The sequence below is a fragment of the Phaenicophaeus curvirostris genome, chromosome 6 (genome assembly GCF_032191515.1).
Source record: "Phaenicophaeus curvirostris isolate KB17595 chromosome 6, BPBGC_Pcur_1.0, whole genome shotgun sequence".
NCBI lineage: Eukaryota > Metazoa > Chordata > Aves > Cuculiformes > Cuculidae > Phaenicophaeus > Phaenicophaeus curvirostris.
In genome coordinates, this window is record NC_091397.1 from 3137381 (window position 1) to 3150959 (window position 13579).

The window sequence follows — 13579 nt, forward strand, 5'->3', positions numbered from 1 at the left end:
AGTGGGGTCACCATCCCTGGAGGTGTTCAAAAAAAGGTGTAGCCATGGCACTTTGTGTCACGGTTTAGTAGGCACAGTGGTGTTCAGCTGACAGTTGGACTGGATGACCTTAGGGATTTCCAACCTTAATGACTCTATGACTCTAGGATAAACAGAGATCTTTCTTCCTGTTGATCCCATGTTAACCCCAAAAAAATGAGGGGAACTGTACTTTTCTTTGAGACATGGGAAGAAAGGCTGGATGAACCTGGGTCTTAAAGAGCCTATGTTCCTTCTAGTCAGTACAATGTGGTTGCCACGCTTGCTTGGATTTGACCCCAGTTTGCTCTTTTGTAAAAATATTTAAATAAACAGATCTGTTTAAAACTGTTGCTTTTTGAATGCTGGATTAAAAAAGGCCTGAGAACATTTTTCAAAACTGTTTGAATGCCATTGATGGAAAAGGACACTTGAAGCAAGGCAGTGGGGCTGAGAGGGGGAGGTGACAGGGAGACTCTGCAGAGGTCAGTGAGGAAAAGCTGCCGAGCAGCTGCTAGAAGAGGCTGTTTTTCAAAATGATGTTGATCTCTGTTCTCTGTCACTTTTTATTTTCATCTTGTTATGCTTTTAGTAAACAATGGAGTCAGACGTAAAAGTGGATGAACATTTTAAGAGCCAGTTTAAGGCTTATGAAGAGCAACAGCAAAGACGCCTGCAAAATGTAATGAAGAGGAAGAAGGAAAAGCAGAACAGTCAGGAGGGTGATAATGGCAACACAGAGGAGGCTTTCAAGATCCCAAATGACCTTAACCTGTTTGAAACAGGGCAACCTGTAAATGAAGATGACAACAAAAGGTAAAGGTGTAGCAGCACAATTCCTTCAGGAAGCCACTGAAGTTTATTCTATATGATTTTATGGAAATCACATTGAGTTGACAAAGCACTTTCTGTGTTTGCACACTGGGCTTTTGCTATCCAGAGAAGGCTCCCACTGTCCCTAACATCTTAATCTCCAAAGCATCGTAATGTGCTCTTTGTTATCAGTGTTTCACAGGTGAAGAGTGGAAAGACAAGGGGTTCAGGGGGATGTGCTATGGGCAGCCAGGTACTGTCTGACAAAATCCAGCCGTTCAGGATCACTAACATCCTCAGAGCTGGTGGTCAGTTCCTGCCCAGCCCTGTAAACACACAGGTTCTCTACAGAAATAATTTCCAAAGGCAGATAAGGGCAAAGCAGCTAATGGTGCCTGCAGCACAGAAAAGTGTTCCCCTGGCTCTCTTTGCAATATGACCTGATTTAGTAGATCATGAGATGGCTGGATGTATAGGAGGGTCTCAAAGACAGAGTTGCCTCCTGATTAAGTTACTTGACAAGATTACACAGGCAGTGTTTTTACCCTTACTGAGGACAGCGGGCTGGATTTTACCTCACCCATTGGGGTAGTGTCTGGATTACCAGGACACTGATCATTCTGTTATGGATGCTCCTCGATCTTGTTTTTTGGAACTGAGTGTGTAATTCACTTTAATGGAGCAGAGGTTTGAAACCCCAGCACAGATCATTTATCTTCCTGCTAGGATACAGTCAGTCTTATTTTCTGACCCAATTAATGTTTTTGCTGCAAATTAGAACAGGTCTGAAGTTGGACACATCCCAAAGATGTCTGCAGTTACTACAGTGTTGGCTACTCAGGGATTTGGTCCATGTTAGTGGTGACACCAGCTGAAGAAATTCATGTTTCTGCTCCCCACTTGCAGCTGTGCTGATACAGCTGTTTGCAGGAAACTGGATTCATTTTCTGGGGCAAGAGTGCTTTTATCTCCAGTCATTTCAGTTACCTGGTTTATGTCTTTAGCCCCATAGACTGTTTTATTGGCATCATGATGGGGTGATGTACTGTGATAGAGGGACAGGAAGGAGGAACTGGTAGCTCTGCAAAAACCATCAGATCACAGGTGGAAAATCACAGTTAGGCTTATACCTTTGAGACAGTTTCCCCTCCCAGAGTCTGGAGTAGGGAAGGGCACGTCTGCCACAGTTTATCAAGCCACTAGCCAAGGTTTATTAGGCCCTAAATGCTGATCTTCCCTCTGTGCTACTCTGGGCAACTCCTTGCTCAGCTTGTTTCTGAAGATTGCTTCCGTGAACACCCAAGTGCATAAGCTGCAGCAGGGCTTCTGTGAGGATGTAGGGAACCCAGAAGGGAACCACTGAAACATTTAGGTGCTTCTGGGAACATGGTGTTCATGCTGCAAAGGAAGTCTGTGTGGAAACGGGGACCTCACCTTCTAGAAACCAATGCTCTCTCTGTTGCATCATATGTTGTCTCCTTCACACATAGGTCCTTCACCAGGGCTGTCTGATTTGCCAAGTTATGCTTCCAGTCTGACCTCTGCCAGCTCTCCTCTTCCCTTCAACGTTCTGTTCTCCTATTATATAGACAATTACTATGGAGATCTGATTGATTTTTATTTTTATTATGGAGAGGGAGATTAATTCCCACCGTTCAGCCATGGATGTATCTGGTGGAGGAAGAGAAGCTTAGGTGCTGTCATAGCACAGCCTGGTGCAGAGTACAAGGGAGTCCCAGCAGTTCCCCGCCATTTACCATTCAATAGTTTAGGTCTGAGTGATTCAAGAGCTATTACTTATCTCCATTTTCAGTGGCACCGACTTGTTAAAAGTCCCCATTTGACATGGCAGGTGTAGCAGATATACCTGGATTGTCCTTTGCTTATGTGTATCTGCCTTCAGCAAAAGAATAATTATAAGCATATCAAATCCAGGCAGGATTTGCTTCTGGAAGGGATTCACCAGGATGTAATTTGCAGTATTCCCATGACAACACGTTAGAAACTTGTTTCAGGATACCAGGACTCCATATGGTTGGCAGTGTCAGTGATTTCAGCACGTCAGCATTGTTTATAGCAGTGCTTGGGAAACATTCTCCTCTCAAAAGTCCCCCTTCCTCTGAGTCTTGTGAGTTCACTTTTCCTTCCTCCCGTGCTATTCACAAATTTTGTTTAAGGGAGTGTTTAGCTGACATTTCTGCCTTTATGCTTTGTCCTTTCTGTAACTTTATCCTCCCTTCTCTGTTTGGTGTATTTAAGATTAAGTGATTCTCCCCATCACATGGAGAATTTATAACAGAGTTGGGAAAGACACTTACCTGAATTTCCGTCATAGGACCTGCTCATAAGCTTCCCCTGGCTCTGTTTCCTTGAACTAGAGAGAAAAGGGTTACCTTTCTGCTGCTGGTTTCTTTTGGCTGACTTACCGTAGCTGAGGTATTGGGGTGGAACCTGCTGCCTCCTCTGTAACATGCAGAGTTAGTCTAGGATGGGATGGGATGCGGTGGGTTGGAGAAGGTTCTCAGGGGAGACTCCAGCTCTGTGCAGATGGGATTTCTGTCTGTCCTACTTTTGGTCCTACTTTTGTGGTTTTGGTCAAGACTTGGAAGCAAGGTCTGAGGAAAACATTGCTGATCAGGTGTGTTAAGTGCTTAGAACCCTTTTTTTCACATTAATTCCCTGTTAAAAATCTTTTTGTCTGTGTGTCTCTAATTAAATCTGCACATTTTTGTTGCTCACACCCATGAGAAGTACATGTGGGAATAACTTAGTTTTTCCTTTTCTCTGCTGAGATTGCTTGTTTCTTTCTTCTCCTTTGTAAACAACTGCCTTTGATCTCCCTTTGATTTGCAGCTTTGAAAGAAAAGGGCATTGCTTAATTATAGATTGTGTATCGTGTCATAAATTGACTGTGCTGTTTGTGGCAGTGCTCTAAGGGGTCATTTATTCTGACATGTACACACGGAGCATGCGTTTAAAAGCTCCAAAGTCCAGTTGCAGCAAAAAGCTTGCTAGAACTTTTGAACAGAAAAGATTTAGGTGACTGAGATTGTTTGGCCTGGAGAAGAGGAGACTGAAGGGTGATCTTACTGTTCTCTACAACTACCTGAAAGGAGGTTGTAGTGAGGTGGGTGCTGGTGTTAGTACAAGAGGAAATGGCCTCAAGTTGCATAAGTGGAGGTTTAGGTTAGTTATTAGGAAAAAATTCTTTACTGAAAGAGTGGTGAAGCATTGGAAGAGGTTGCCCATGGAAGTGATTGAGTCACCGTCCCTGGAGGTGTTCAAAAAACGTGTAGACATTTCAGTTCAGGACATGGTTTAGTAGGCACACTGGTGCTGGGCTGATGGCTGGACTTGGTGATCTTAGAGGTCTTTTCCAACCTTGATGATTCTATGATTCTATAATCTGGAGCAATCAGTCTGTAGGCCAAAGGACAGGGGGACGCTATTCCAGATTAAGTCACCAAAATGTGAACATTCTATAAATATGCAGTCATACTATAGATAATGAGAATATAGAGCTCAGTTCCTGTGGTTGGTGTAGGTGTCTACAGATATCTGGGATGCCCTAGGTTATCAGGCACTTCCATATGGAAATGATAGACAGAACATAGAAGACCTGCACCCTCCAGCAGCAGCAGCTGGAGACAGGTGGGCAGCTCTGATGACAGTGGCAGTTAGAGAGTGGCAGTTAGAGAGTGATTTGTGTCGCCATGCGATGGCAGCTGGTCTGTAAGCAGCTCTGGCTGTAAGGACTGGACCTCCTTGGACCTAAGTGTGTGTTTTGGCTTGCTTGACAGAGACGCCCATATCTTGTTTTAGAGTGGGATGTCACCCTGAAACTCAGATGAAGGTAGATGAGAGAACTTGGATGGGAGGAGAGAGGAAACTTGGAGGCAGACAGAATGGGAACTGCTGACTGGAGCCAGCAGGATCTCCACCACAGACATATTTCCTGAAGGCAGTGTCAATACAGCTTCTCTTTTAGCACATTTGGTTTCCTCTGTGGGGCATGCGGATAAGTTAATTTCTGCTCTGAAATGCTGCTGTCTGGAGGAGTGTGGCTAGAAGGTATGTCTAAAGTTAGAAGATGGTAGTAATCCTTGGGGTTGGTCCATATGTCCGTGCATGGGTGTTAAGGGCCCTCCGAGATGCTCTCAATTCTCTGCTTGGGATCCAAATGTTATCCCAATAACCCTATGTTGTGGCTGCTGGCCTCGCATAGAGGACTCAAATAGTCCTGGGGCATCTCAAACCTGAGTGCTTATGATTGAATAGAGCCCCTGAGGCTGTAGCTTCTAGTTTTTACATTTAGAGGAACAGCAAGAAGTTTAAAGTTATTCATTCCTGGAATGTCTTAGAGAGATGAAACCCATAAATGTTACTAAATTTACTGAAGAATGGGAGAAGCAAGGCTATTTCCTCTCTTTCAGATGGCTTTTTGATAGTCTTTGTTTCTAAACAAATTCCAAAAAGCAACATTAACAATACAAACTGATGCCAGTCCATCCTGGTGGGGTTCCAGGAAAATCAGATGAGGACACAGGAAACTGGTCTTTTGTGAATTACCATAAAGCATTCATTTTTAAATAAAGAACCTCAGTAGCAGCTTTTGTAGTTAATGCTTTATTGGTTTCTCTTGGCTTCCGTAAGTGAAGAAAGTGAAGCCTCACTGTAGTGGCTGCTGAATGGTGAGCCTGCCTGGTTTCCTCTGAAGAACCAGATAAGTAAGATTCAGTGAGATGAAACTATTCAATAACCCCAGGAGCCCTGAGGATACCTGCTCTGTGATGTTTTACCTTAGACAACACAAAGATGTGCAGAAATTTTGAAGAAGAAATAAGTCAACTGAATAGATCAAATCGTTAACCTATGTTCTGATCTGAGGTTCAGGATGCTCTGCTTCATTCAGTAAACTCACTCTAGGTAAGCTCAGCTCATACAACATAAAGGTGTTTTGTTATTTCATTTCTGGAATCATCTATCTGAAGCATATTATGGTGACAAATCCCATTGTGGCTTATTTTTTCCCCAGGTTGCTTGAGGTTGAGAATGAGCATCTCCAGGATCAGCTTCGAGAGGTCCAAGATGAGAACTGCAGACTATACAAACTGGTGACAGAGAAAGATTTTGAAATAACGCAGTTGCAGAAAAAAATGCGGGAGGACAGATTGGCTTTGTCAGGTAAACACACCAACTTTGTATTCTCACTACGTTAGTTGCAGTGTTTGCTTGATGCTGATGACAATAAAGGTAACAGGTTCATTGTGAGCTCCTGGCAGTGAAATATTCATGTGACATCTCTTTACCTATTTTATGCTGACAAGGAGTATTTCAGTCACCCTGGTTGCCTCCATTTCCACTCCTGTAATAAGCTTCTGCTAGGAAGAACCAAATTCAGCTTTCAGCTGAGAGGCTTGTTCTTTTTTGAGCTTGCAGTGACTTGCAGTAGCACTGAAACCGCATGCTCTAAACTTTGAAAATGCTTAGACACCTGAGTATAGATTTAGTTAACGCTTGGAGAAGCTACCTGAACTTACAAGGATCTAAACTGACGCTGGTTTGCATTTGTAACGTTCACTAAAGATCAATACCTCTCCCATGCAAGGAGTCTCATTGCTGTATTTGCAGAGGGAAGTTCCTTGCAATGGTTTGGCATGATATGGAATGGCATTTATGCTAAAAGATCTGCAACCTCCTCTCCTTCGGTTTCATGAGCTGCAAAATATGGATACTACTACTCCCCATCTTAGAGATCTATTGAAACGACCAAATGACTTCTGGTAGTCAGACAGGTCAGACCTAAGGTGCAAAATATTTTTATTTATAGTTATGTGTCCTTTAATATAATTGTGGTGCTCTTTGGGGGTACACGTTGATATCTGACTCTCACAGATCTTCTGCAAACTTGGTATTTTGGCACAAAAATGATGATTCATGGAAATCATATTTATTAACTTTCTGTTAGTGTCAGAGAGCGGTGTCGCAGCTTTGTCTGCAATGTATGTTGAATTCCTTATTCAGGCTCCTTTTGTCTGCCTGAATAGAGCACAGGCAGGATGCTGACTGAATGCAAAGTCCGGCTTCTAAAGAGGCTTGAATGTCTTTTGAAAACTGAACTGTGCAGGCTGCTCCTCCTCCACTGGGTGCCACTGTTGTTCAGGACAGCGGTGCTGACCAGGCTAATAGAGAACCGGAAAGCCAGCAATAAGCAGAACTAAATAACCCTTAAATTCATTCTTAACTTTCTGTAGTTTCTATGTGGGAGAAACAATAGCTGTTACTGGGTCAGGGCCAGGAGGCAGATGTGTTGTTGCACTTTCTTTGCCAGCTTGTGGCAGTTTGGCCCATGCCCCTGTCTTCCCTGTCTGCATTACGGCAAGAGTCTCACCCACGTTATGTGGGAATAAAAGCTTTGATTAAGTGTGTGCAATGTGTTTGAAGACCGTCACGTGGAAGCAGCAGCCTGGTTTTGCTTAGTTTAGTACTAAGAGTGATCCTTAGCAACTGTTATCTGTTAGGAAAACTGAAGAAAAAGTAGCTTCTGGATGAGAGGGAAAGCACACGTCAGATAAAGGAGTAAGAACAGTCAAAATGCCTTTGAAAATATTTAAATTATTATTTTCTCTACAACCATTTTGAAGAGTGACATGGGGTCATATTCTGTTTTCACCTATACTCCACATGGCCCCTTTAATGTCTCTTGGGGTTTTATGGGACTCAGAATTCAGTCAAGAGTGATTTCTCATCCTTGCAGCTCACCCTGGTTGTTGAATGTACTCTTCACAGCTTTCAGTTGATAAGTCATTACTTCAGAGCACTGAAGGAGGATGAAAGAGTTAAAAAGAACAACAGCCGAATTCAGTCTTCCTATATCCCACAAAGGATTTGTGATTGCAGGCTCGTATTCATTGCTGAGCTAGAGGTTTTCATGGATGTTGTGTGCAATCACATTGATTTTGTGCTTGTGCAAGAACTTGTCTTCACCTATGTGATATTAATGAAAGCCAAGTGACACACAAGCCATTCCTGGGGATTAGCGTATCTGTGACACTAATCAAACCCTCTCTGATGAGGTGAATGAAGAGCAGTTAAAAAAATTATACAGTAAGGTTCCTTGTATAATCACAAGGAAACTTATAAATAGGCACAATGACATTTCCTGGACGTTATCAAGGACCCAACCATAATAGCGTGCCTGACCTTTTAGGACAGATGTCCTGAAAAGTTTGCTCCTCTTTTTTAGCGGCTCCTCCAGTAAACAACCTGTGCAAAACAGAGCGTTGTCTTTTTCTGTAATGTGACAGTTCACAACTGTCCTTAACAGCAGTGAGCAGGAAACACCTCCCCCTTTCTGTATAGTAATGCTGCTGCAATCCCTGTCATGGTCTTCTGACCTGTGGCTGTTGCTGAAGTGGGAAATGTGGCTTTGCTAGTCACAATGTGATGGTGACTCAAAGGACCAAACAATCAAGCTGGAATCACTGATGCCTCTTTTCCTTCACTTGTTCATTTAAGTGCCTGGCACAGCTCTGAGAGAAATGGATTAGACAATGAAAGTACACTGTGCATGGAACAAAGCATTATCTATGCTGAATCTTGCCTGTAAAATGTGTCCTTTGCTTTTGTGTATACTTTTCAGGGGCATCTGGTTTAGCTGGAGATGTTGCAGCTACTAAAATGGTTGAATTGGCCAAAAAGAATCGTGAGATTACTGCTGAGGCCGAGAGCGAAAAAGCCAAAGTGAAGCAACTGAATAACAAGGTTAAAGAGCTGGAGAAAGAAGTGAGGCGCTTTTTTTTTTTTTTTCATTCTCTTTTTGCTTGCTAAAACATAGAAATCTGGCTTTGGGGATAGAGGAGCTGTAGGAACTGGGTTTAGTTCGTGTCCCATATTTTAAATTTGCTCGTACACCCATGCTTGCTTTGAGTTCTTGTAATTTCTACCCATGATAGGAAGGGTGTGTGCCTTCAGTTGTTTCCACCTTTGCAGAAACGAGGAGATAGGAAAAGATATCAGTAAGTTTGGAGACAAGGATTTATGAAACACCAGTTAGGAATGTTCAATTGTATTTGAGGCACTTAGGCTTTTCTAGTAGCATGGCAGTGATATTTTTCTGTTTTGTTTTGTGTGAGGAGGGGCAAATGTCATGCCATTATGCCTTACATGCCCACCTCGTTAATACCAGTCATGAGTTAGTACTCTATTCTTCTTTGTTGATCCACATAAAGAAAGCTGTTTTCTGGCGTATGAAAGCTGTTATCTGGCCTAAGTACTTCCAGAACTGAGATGGTAACAAACCGTATCACTTAAGACAGCAAATCTTCACTCAAGCAAATTTATTTTTCTGCTTCAGCACAACTTTTTTTATATGTGTGGACCTTTCATGGGAATAATTTAACTTGAGTAACTGCTGAAATGAAAATTAGATGCCAAAATGCCGATGTTTACTTTGTTCTTTGACTACGACTGCTTTTCCTTACACAATACTGGTAAAATTTTGGATAATTTTTGATGCTTTTTTCTGTACTTTGGTTCCTTAGAAGATGTCATTTAAATGGATCTATAATGTTTATCATGCTTACAAGTGCATTTTGACTCCTTCTTTCACAATCGTTATCATGAATGATGCATCTATCTGAATTGTACCCTGGCTACCTGAAAGATTAAGAAATGGTAGATGAAATGTTTGAGAACTCCTGCATAAATCCAGAGCATTATGGTCAGAGGGGTTTTGTCTAACAGTTGGCAGGCTGGCTAAGAGGTATCAGATGTAGCTGGGGACCTACAAAATCATATCAGTAGTGGAGCAAGTCACGAATAATTTCAAATAAAATCAGATTGGTTGTAATCTCCTACTGCAGAAGTGCAATGATGATTATTCAAACAGAAACTTAAAATATTGTCAGATATTGACCTGAAAGAAAGGACCAGAGACATTACAGGAAAGCAAATCAAACTCAAAGCAAACAGAAGCTTTCAAGAAAGAATCATTGCTGGTCAAAACAGAGATGGACACTTTAGATATGAACTAAGCTGTACTTAGACACCAGCACTATCAATATCAAAACCAAACAAAGCAACCTGTCTCATCTGAGATAAAGGTGAACCACAAAGTGAACTCACTGAAACCATGTCCTGGTCAGCAGTCTGTATTTCCTCACAGCCTTATTTGAGATGACTTCTCTAAACTGATTGTCACTGGCTGAGTTTGTGGATTGTACTTGTTCAGTAGAACTATTTGAAGATGTAAAACATGGGTAAAAATAAAGCCAGGCTGGTTGATGAGAAGCGCAATGTGAGCCGGCAGTGTGCGCTTGCAGCCCAGAGGGCCAACCATGTCATAGGCTGCATCAAAAGAAGTGTGGCCAAAGTGTTGAGGGAGGTGAATCTCCACCTCTATTCCACTCTTGTGGGACCCCTGGACCTAGAGTCCTGTATCCAGTTCTGGAATCCCCACCATAGAAAGAATAGGGAACTGTTGGAATGGATCCAGTGGAGGGACACAAAGATGATCCGGAGGCTGGAGCACCTCTGCTATGAGGACAGGCTGAGAGCTGGGTTGGTCAGCCTGAAGAAAAGAAGGGTCCAGGGAGATCTTATAGCATCCTTCCAGTATCTGAAGGGGGCCTGCAAGAAAGCTTGGGAGGGACTTTTTCCAAGGGCATGGAGTGATAGGGTAAGGGGAAATGTCTTGAAGGGGGAAGATTTAGATGAGACATAAGGAAGAAAATCTTCACAATGAGGTTGGTGAGACACTGGCACAAGTTGCCCAGGGAAGTTGTGGGTGCCCCCTCCCTGGAAGTGTTCAGGGCAAGGTTGGATGGAGCCCTGAGCAGCCTGGTGTGGTGGAAGGTGTCCCTGCCCATAGCAGGGGGGTTTGAGCTGGGTGGTCTTTAAGGTCTCTTCCAGCCCAAACCATTCTATGATTCTATGTTTGATAGCGGGAGATATCAATGAAAAATGTTGAGTGATGAATGAGAAGAGCTGTCATGGTGAGGACCCCACAGTGACTCACATCACTTTAGTAATGCTTAAGCTAAGCTGGATCGCTGTCTAGCCACACTCATCTTTTCCCAATGATTGCAGAGAGAACCAAGACAGCTGAAGGGCCCAGGCAGTTGCCCAGGCAGTTGCCCAGGCAGAAGGATGGAAGTACAATCTGAGACGTGTGCTTGACCTTTCAGACATCCCTGCAGGGCAGTTGGACATTACAGGGCTGGCAGTCCTGGCACAGCAGCTGAAAGCCTGCTGGATACCCTTAGGTGTCTCAGTTGGGACTGGACAGCTGTGGGTGGGCAACAAAATCAAGTCTGCAGTCAGTGCTTCCTCTTGGTGTAATCTATAGGTGTTTACTGTAGAAGATTAGACTCCCCTAATTGCACTCACACTGAAAACACGGAAAGTGTTAATTTGTAAGTTGAGTCTCATTCTGTACACTTGCTTCTGGACACCTTGAACTTTGCTAAATGAATTGTGGTGATGGTACCTTACAAATGCATCACAATAAGTACTTTCACCACTGGAAAGCACTGTTATTGTACATAACTGTTAGCTCTTTACTTGTATGAGTACTGAAAAAGATGTAAATCATAAGTGTTTACAAGTATGACTTTGTTCCCACAAACAAAATGGAAGGTGTGGTCATTGAGTGATTAAGCAATCACTTAGCAGAGGGTGAGATGTGTAAACAAAGATTGCAAACGGATGTTTGCAGACAGTTTCCTTAGAATTTGACCTAGCAGCTGCTAATATGAGCTGAAATTTCTCATTCTCACTCCATTGAGCAGAAGAGTTGATGAACAGGATAGAAAGCCTGAGCCAACCATTGATTTAAGAAGGGGTAACATTAGAGTATGCTCTAATTAGAGTTTCATTCTCTGTTTTCCCAGGTATCACTTTAATGAATAAGCTTTTCCTTAGAGCCTTCTTCTATTCAGGCAAATTTTTTGCCCACCTCAAAGAATGGAGCTTCAACCCTTTAAATGCAGCACTTCCTGGTCTTTATGGCTCCAAATTCATTGCATTCCAGTCCAGTAAGTCTTTGCAACCTCACCATGGGACAGGATTCAGAGGAGGAAGAGCTATGTGCCTACCTTCCTAAACAGTGGCAAGCAGTAAGACGCAGTTTCTTCACAGGCTGAGAATTGTGATGTTAGAGTTATCCCAGCTTAAGAAAAAGTGCCTTAAGATCATTATTAGTTATTTTTTCTTTCAGATTCATCTGGTAAATAGAACTATGTGCTTTTTATGAAGTAGCCTATAATTTTCCTGAAGAGTGGGTAAACTGGGCATCCCAAATACAGAAGCAACATCCTGATCTGTACTGTATTTGCATTCATATGTATAAACACTTGCTTTATGAACCTATGGTGATAAACACACACAGAAGTCTCCATACCTAATAAATGATCCCAACTCAGCAAGTTCAGAGACATTTCCACTGAAGTTTTTCCACAGTAAAATAACACATGCCTCTTTGGAAAGCATTTCAGGAAGAAAAATGTATGCTTTCCTTCTGATTTTATTTAAAAAACAAGGGGAAATTAGATGGTGGGGTTTTTTCTAGCTTAAATAAACATTCAGGATCATCAAAACTGCTGTTGTATTTTCTTTCTAATTAATGTTCTGTGGAGGTGTGCTCTTGACTGGATCTACTCTCTAATAACAATGCTTTTTTTCTTTTTTCCCAGCTACAGACAGCTGTGGAAAAAATACGTTCTCTTGGTGGTTGCGATGCAGGAATCAAACAATCAACTCTGAAGATGGTAGAAGGAAACTTGGTATGAATTGTAACTGAGGAGAGAAAATCAAAAGATGATACTTAGTTCTCTTATTGTGGGCTTCTTTCCTTGTGACAAGGATGTATCCCTGTCACTAGTTTTTGACAAAATTGCTGTGTTTGTATCTTCTCTGTGATCCAAATAATTAGGGAAATCATTTCCCATTGATCTGGGGGAAAAAAGATTATGTGATACTGATAGATCTGTGGATCTTAGTCACTTCAGTTTTTCCCTGAGGATTCTGTTCTTACCAAGTACATTCTTCTCTTCGAAGGCTGAAAGTCCAGAGGTGAAAGCGTTGCAAGAAAAATTAACCAGCGCCAACTTTAAAGTGATGGAGTATCGTAACCAACTCCAGTCTGCAAAACAGGAACTGAAGATGACTCAAAAGGTACTGCTGCAGGACATCGTCTTTGGGTGGGATCCTGTGTAAAGCATAGATTCTTGTGAAAGCAGAAGGAGACTTCTTTTTTTTTGAGCTTTTATTAGCCTTCATGAAGCATTCCCATGAGCCATGAGGAGGTTAAGAAAAGCCATGGCTGTAGTGGATGCATTGGAAGGATACGCACATCAACACACAGATTCTGTGCTCTGCCACCACAGCTGGATGACTCTATCCAGTATTCCTATTGCTATGATGGGCACAGGTTCTTTAAGTTTTGAAAGTCCCAGTTCAGCAAAATAAGTTTGTGATTGACTTGAAGCAAACATTCAGGCCCATTCCTCCTTTCCAAAACATTTAATTATGTATTTACTTTTAATGTAGGTTTCATTCCCATGGAAGTCAATGGGATTAAGGACTGTGCTTCAACTAAAGCACATATTTAAACAGTTTGTTGGAGTGACATTCAGAGTAACCTTTTCCTCTTGATTCTTGATGGATTTTAATGTGTTACTATGTGCTCTGTTTCCTTTAGTTTCATTACTTTGCATAAGAGACCTGCAATGCAGATCAGAGTAGAGAA

At 42.2% G+C, this 13579-nt stretch overlaps 2 protein-coding genes across 2 annotated transcripts in view; one reads left to right on the forward strand and one right to left on the reverse strand.

Moving 5' to 3' along the window:
- Positions 1 to 13579, reverse strand: part of C6H1orf35 (chromosome 6 C1orf35 homolog) — a 404048-nt gene that overhangs the window by 361487 nt on the left and 28982 nt on the right. The window lies entirely within an intron of this gene.
- Positions 517 to 13579, forward strand: part of CCDC13 (coiled-coil domain containing 13) — a 35330-nt gene continuing 22267 nt past the window's right edge. Inside the window, exons 1-5 of the mRNA XM_069859158.1 lie at positions 517 to 834; positions 5867 to 6015; positions 8474 to 8616; positions 12525 to 12614; positions 12889 to 13005. Of these exons, the coding sequence (XP_069715259.1) occupies positions 617 to 834; positions 5867 to 6015; positions 8474 to 8616; positions 12525 to 12614; positions 12889 to 13005 (717 nt within the window). The 5' untranslated portion in view covers positions 517 to 616. The remainder of the gene's footprint in view (positions 835 to 5866; positions 6016 to 8473; positions 8617 to 12524; positions 12615 to 12888; positions 13006 to 13579) is intronic.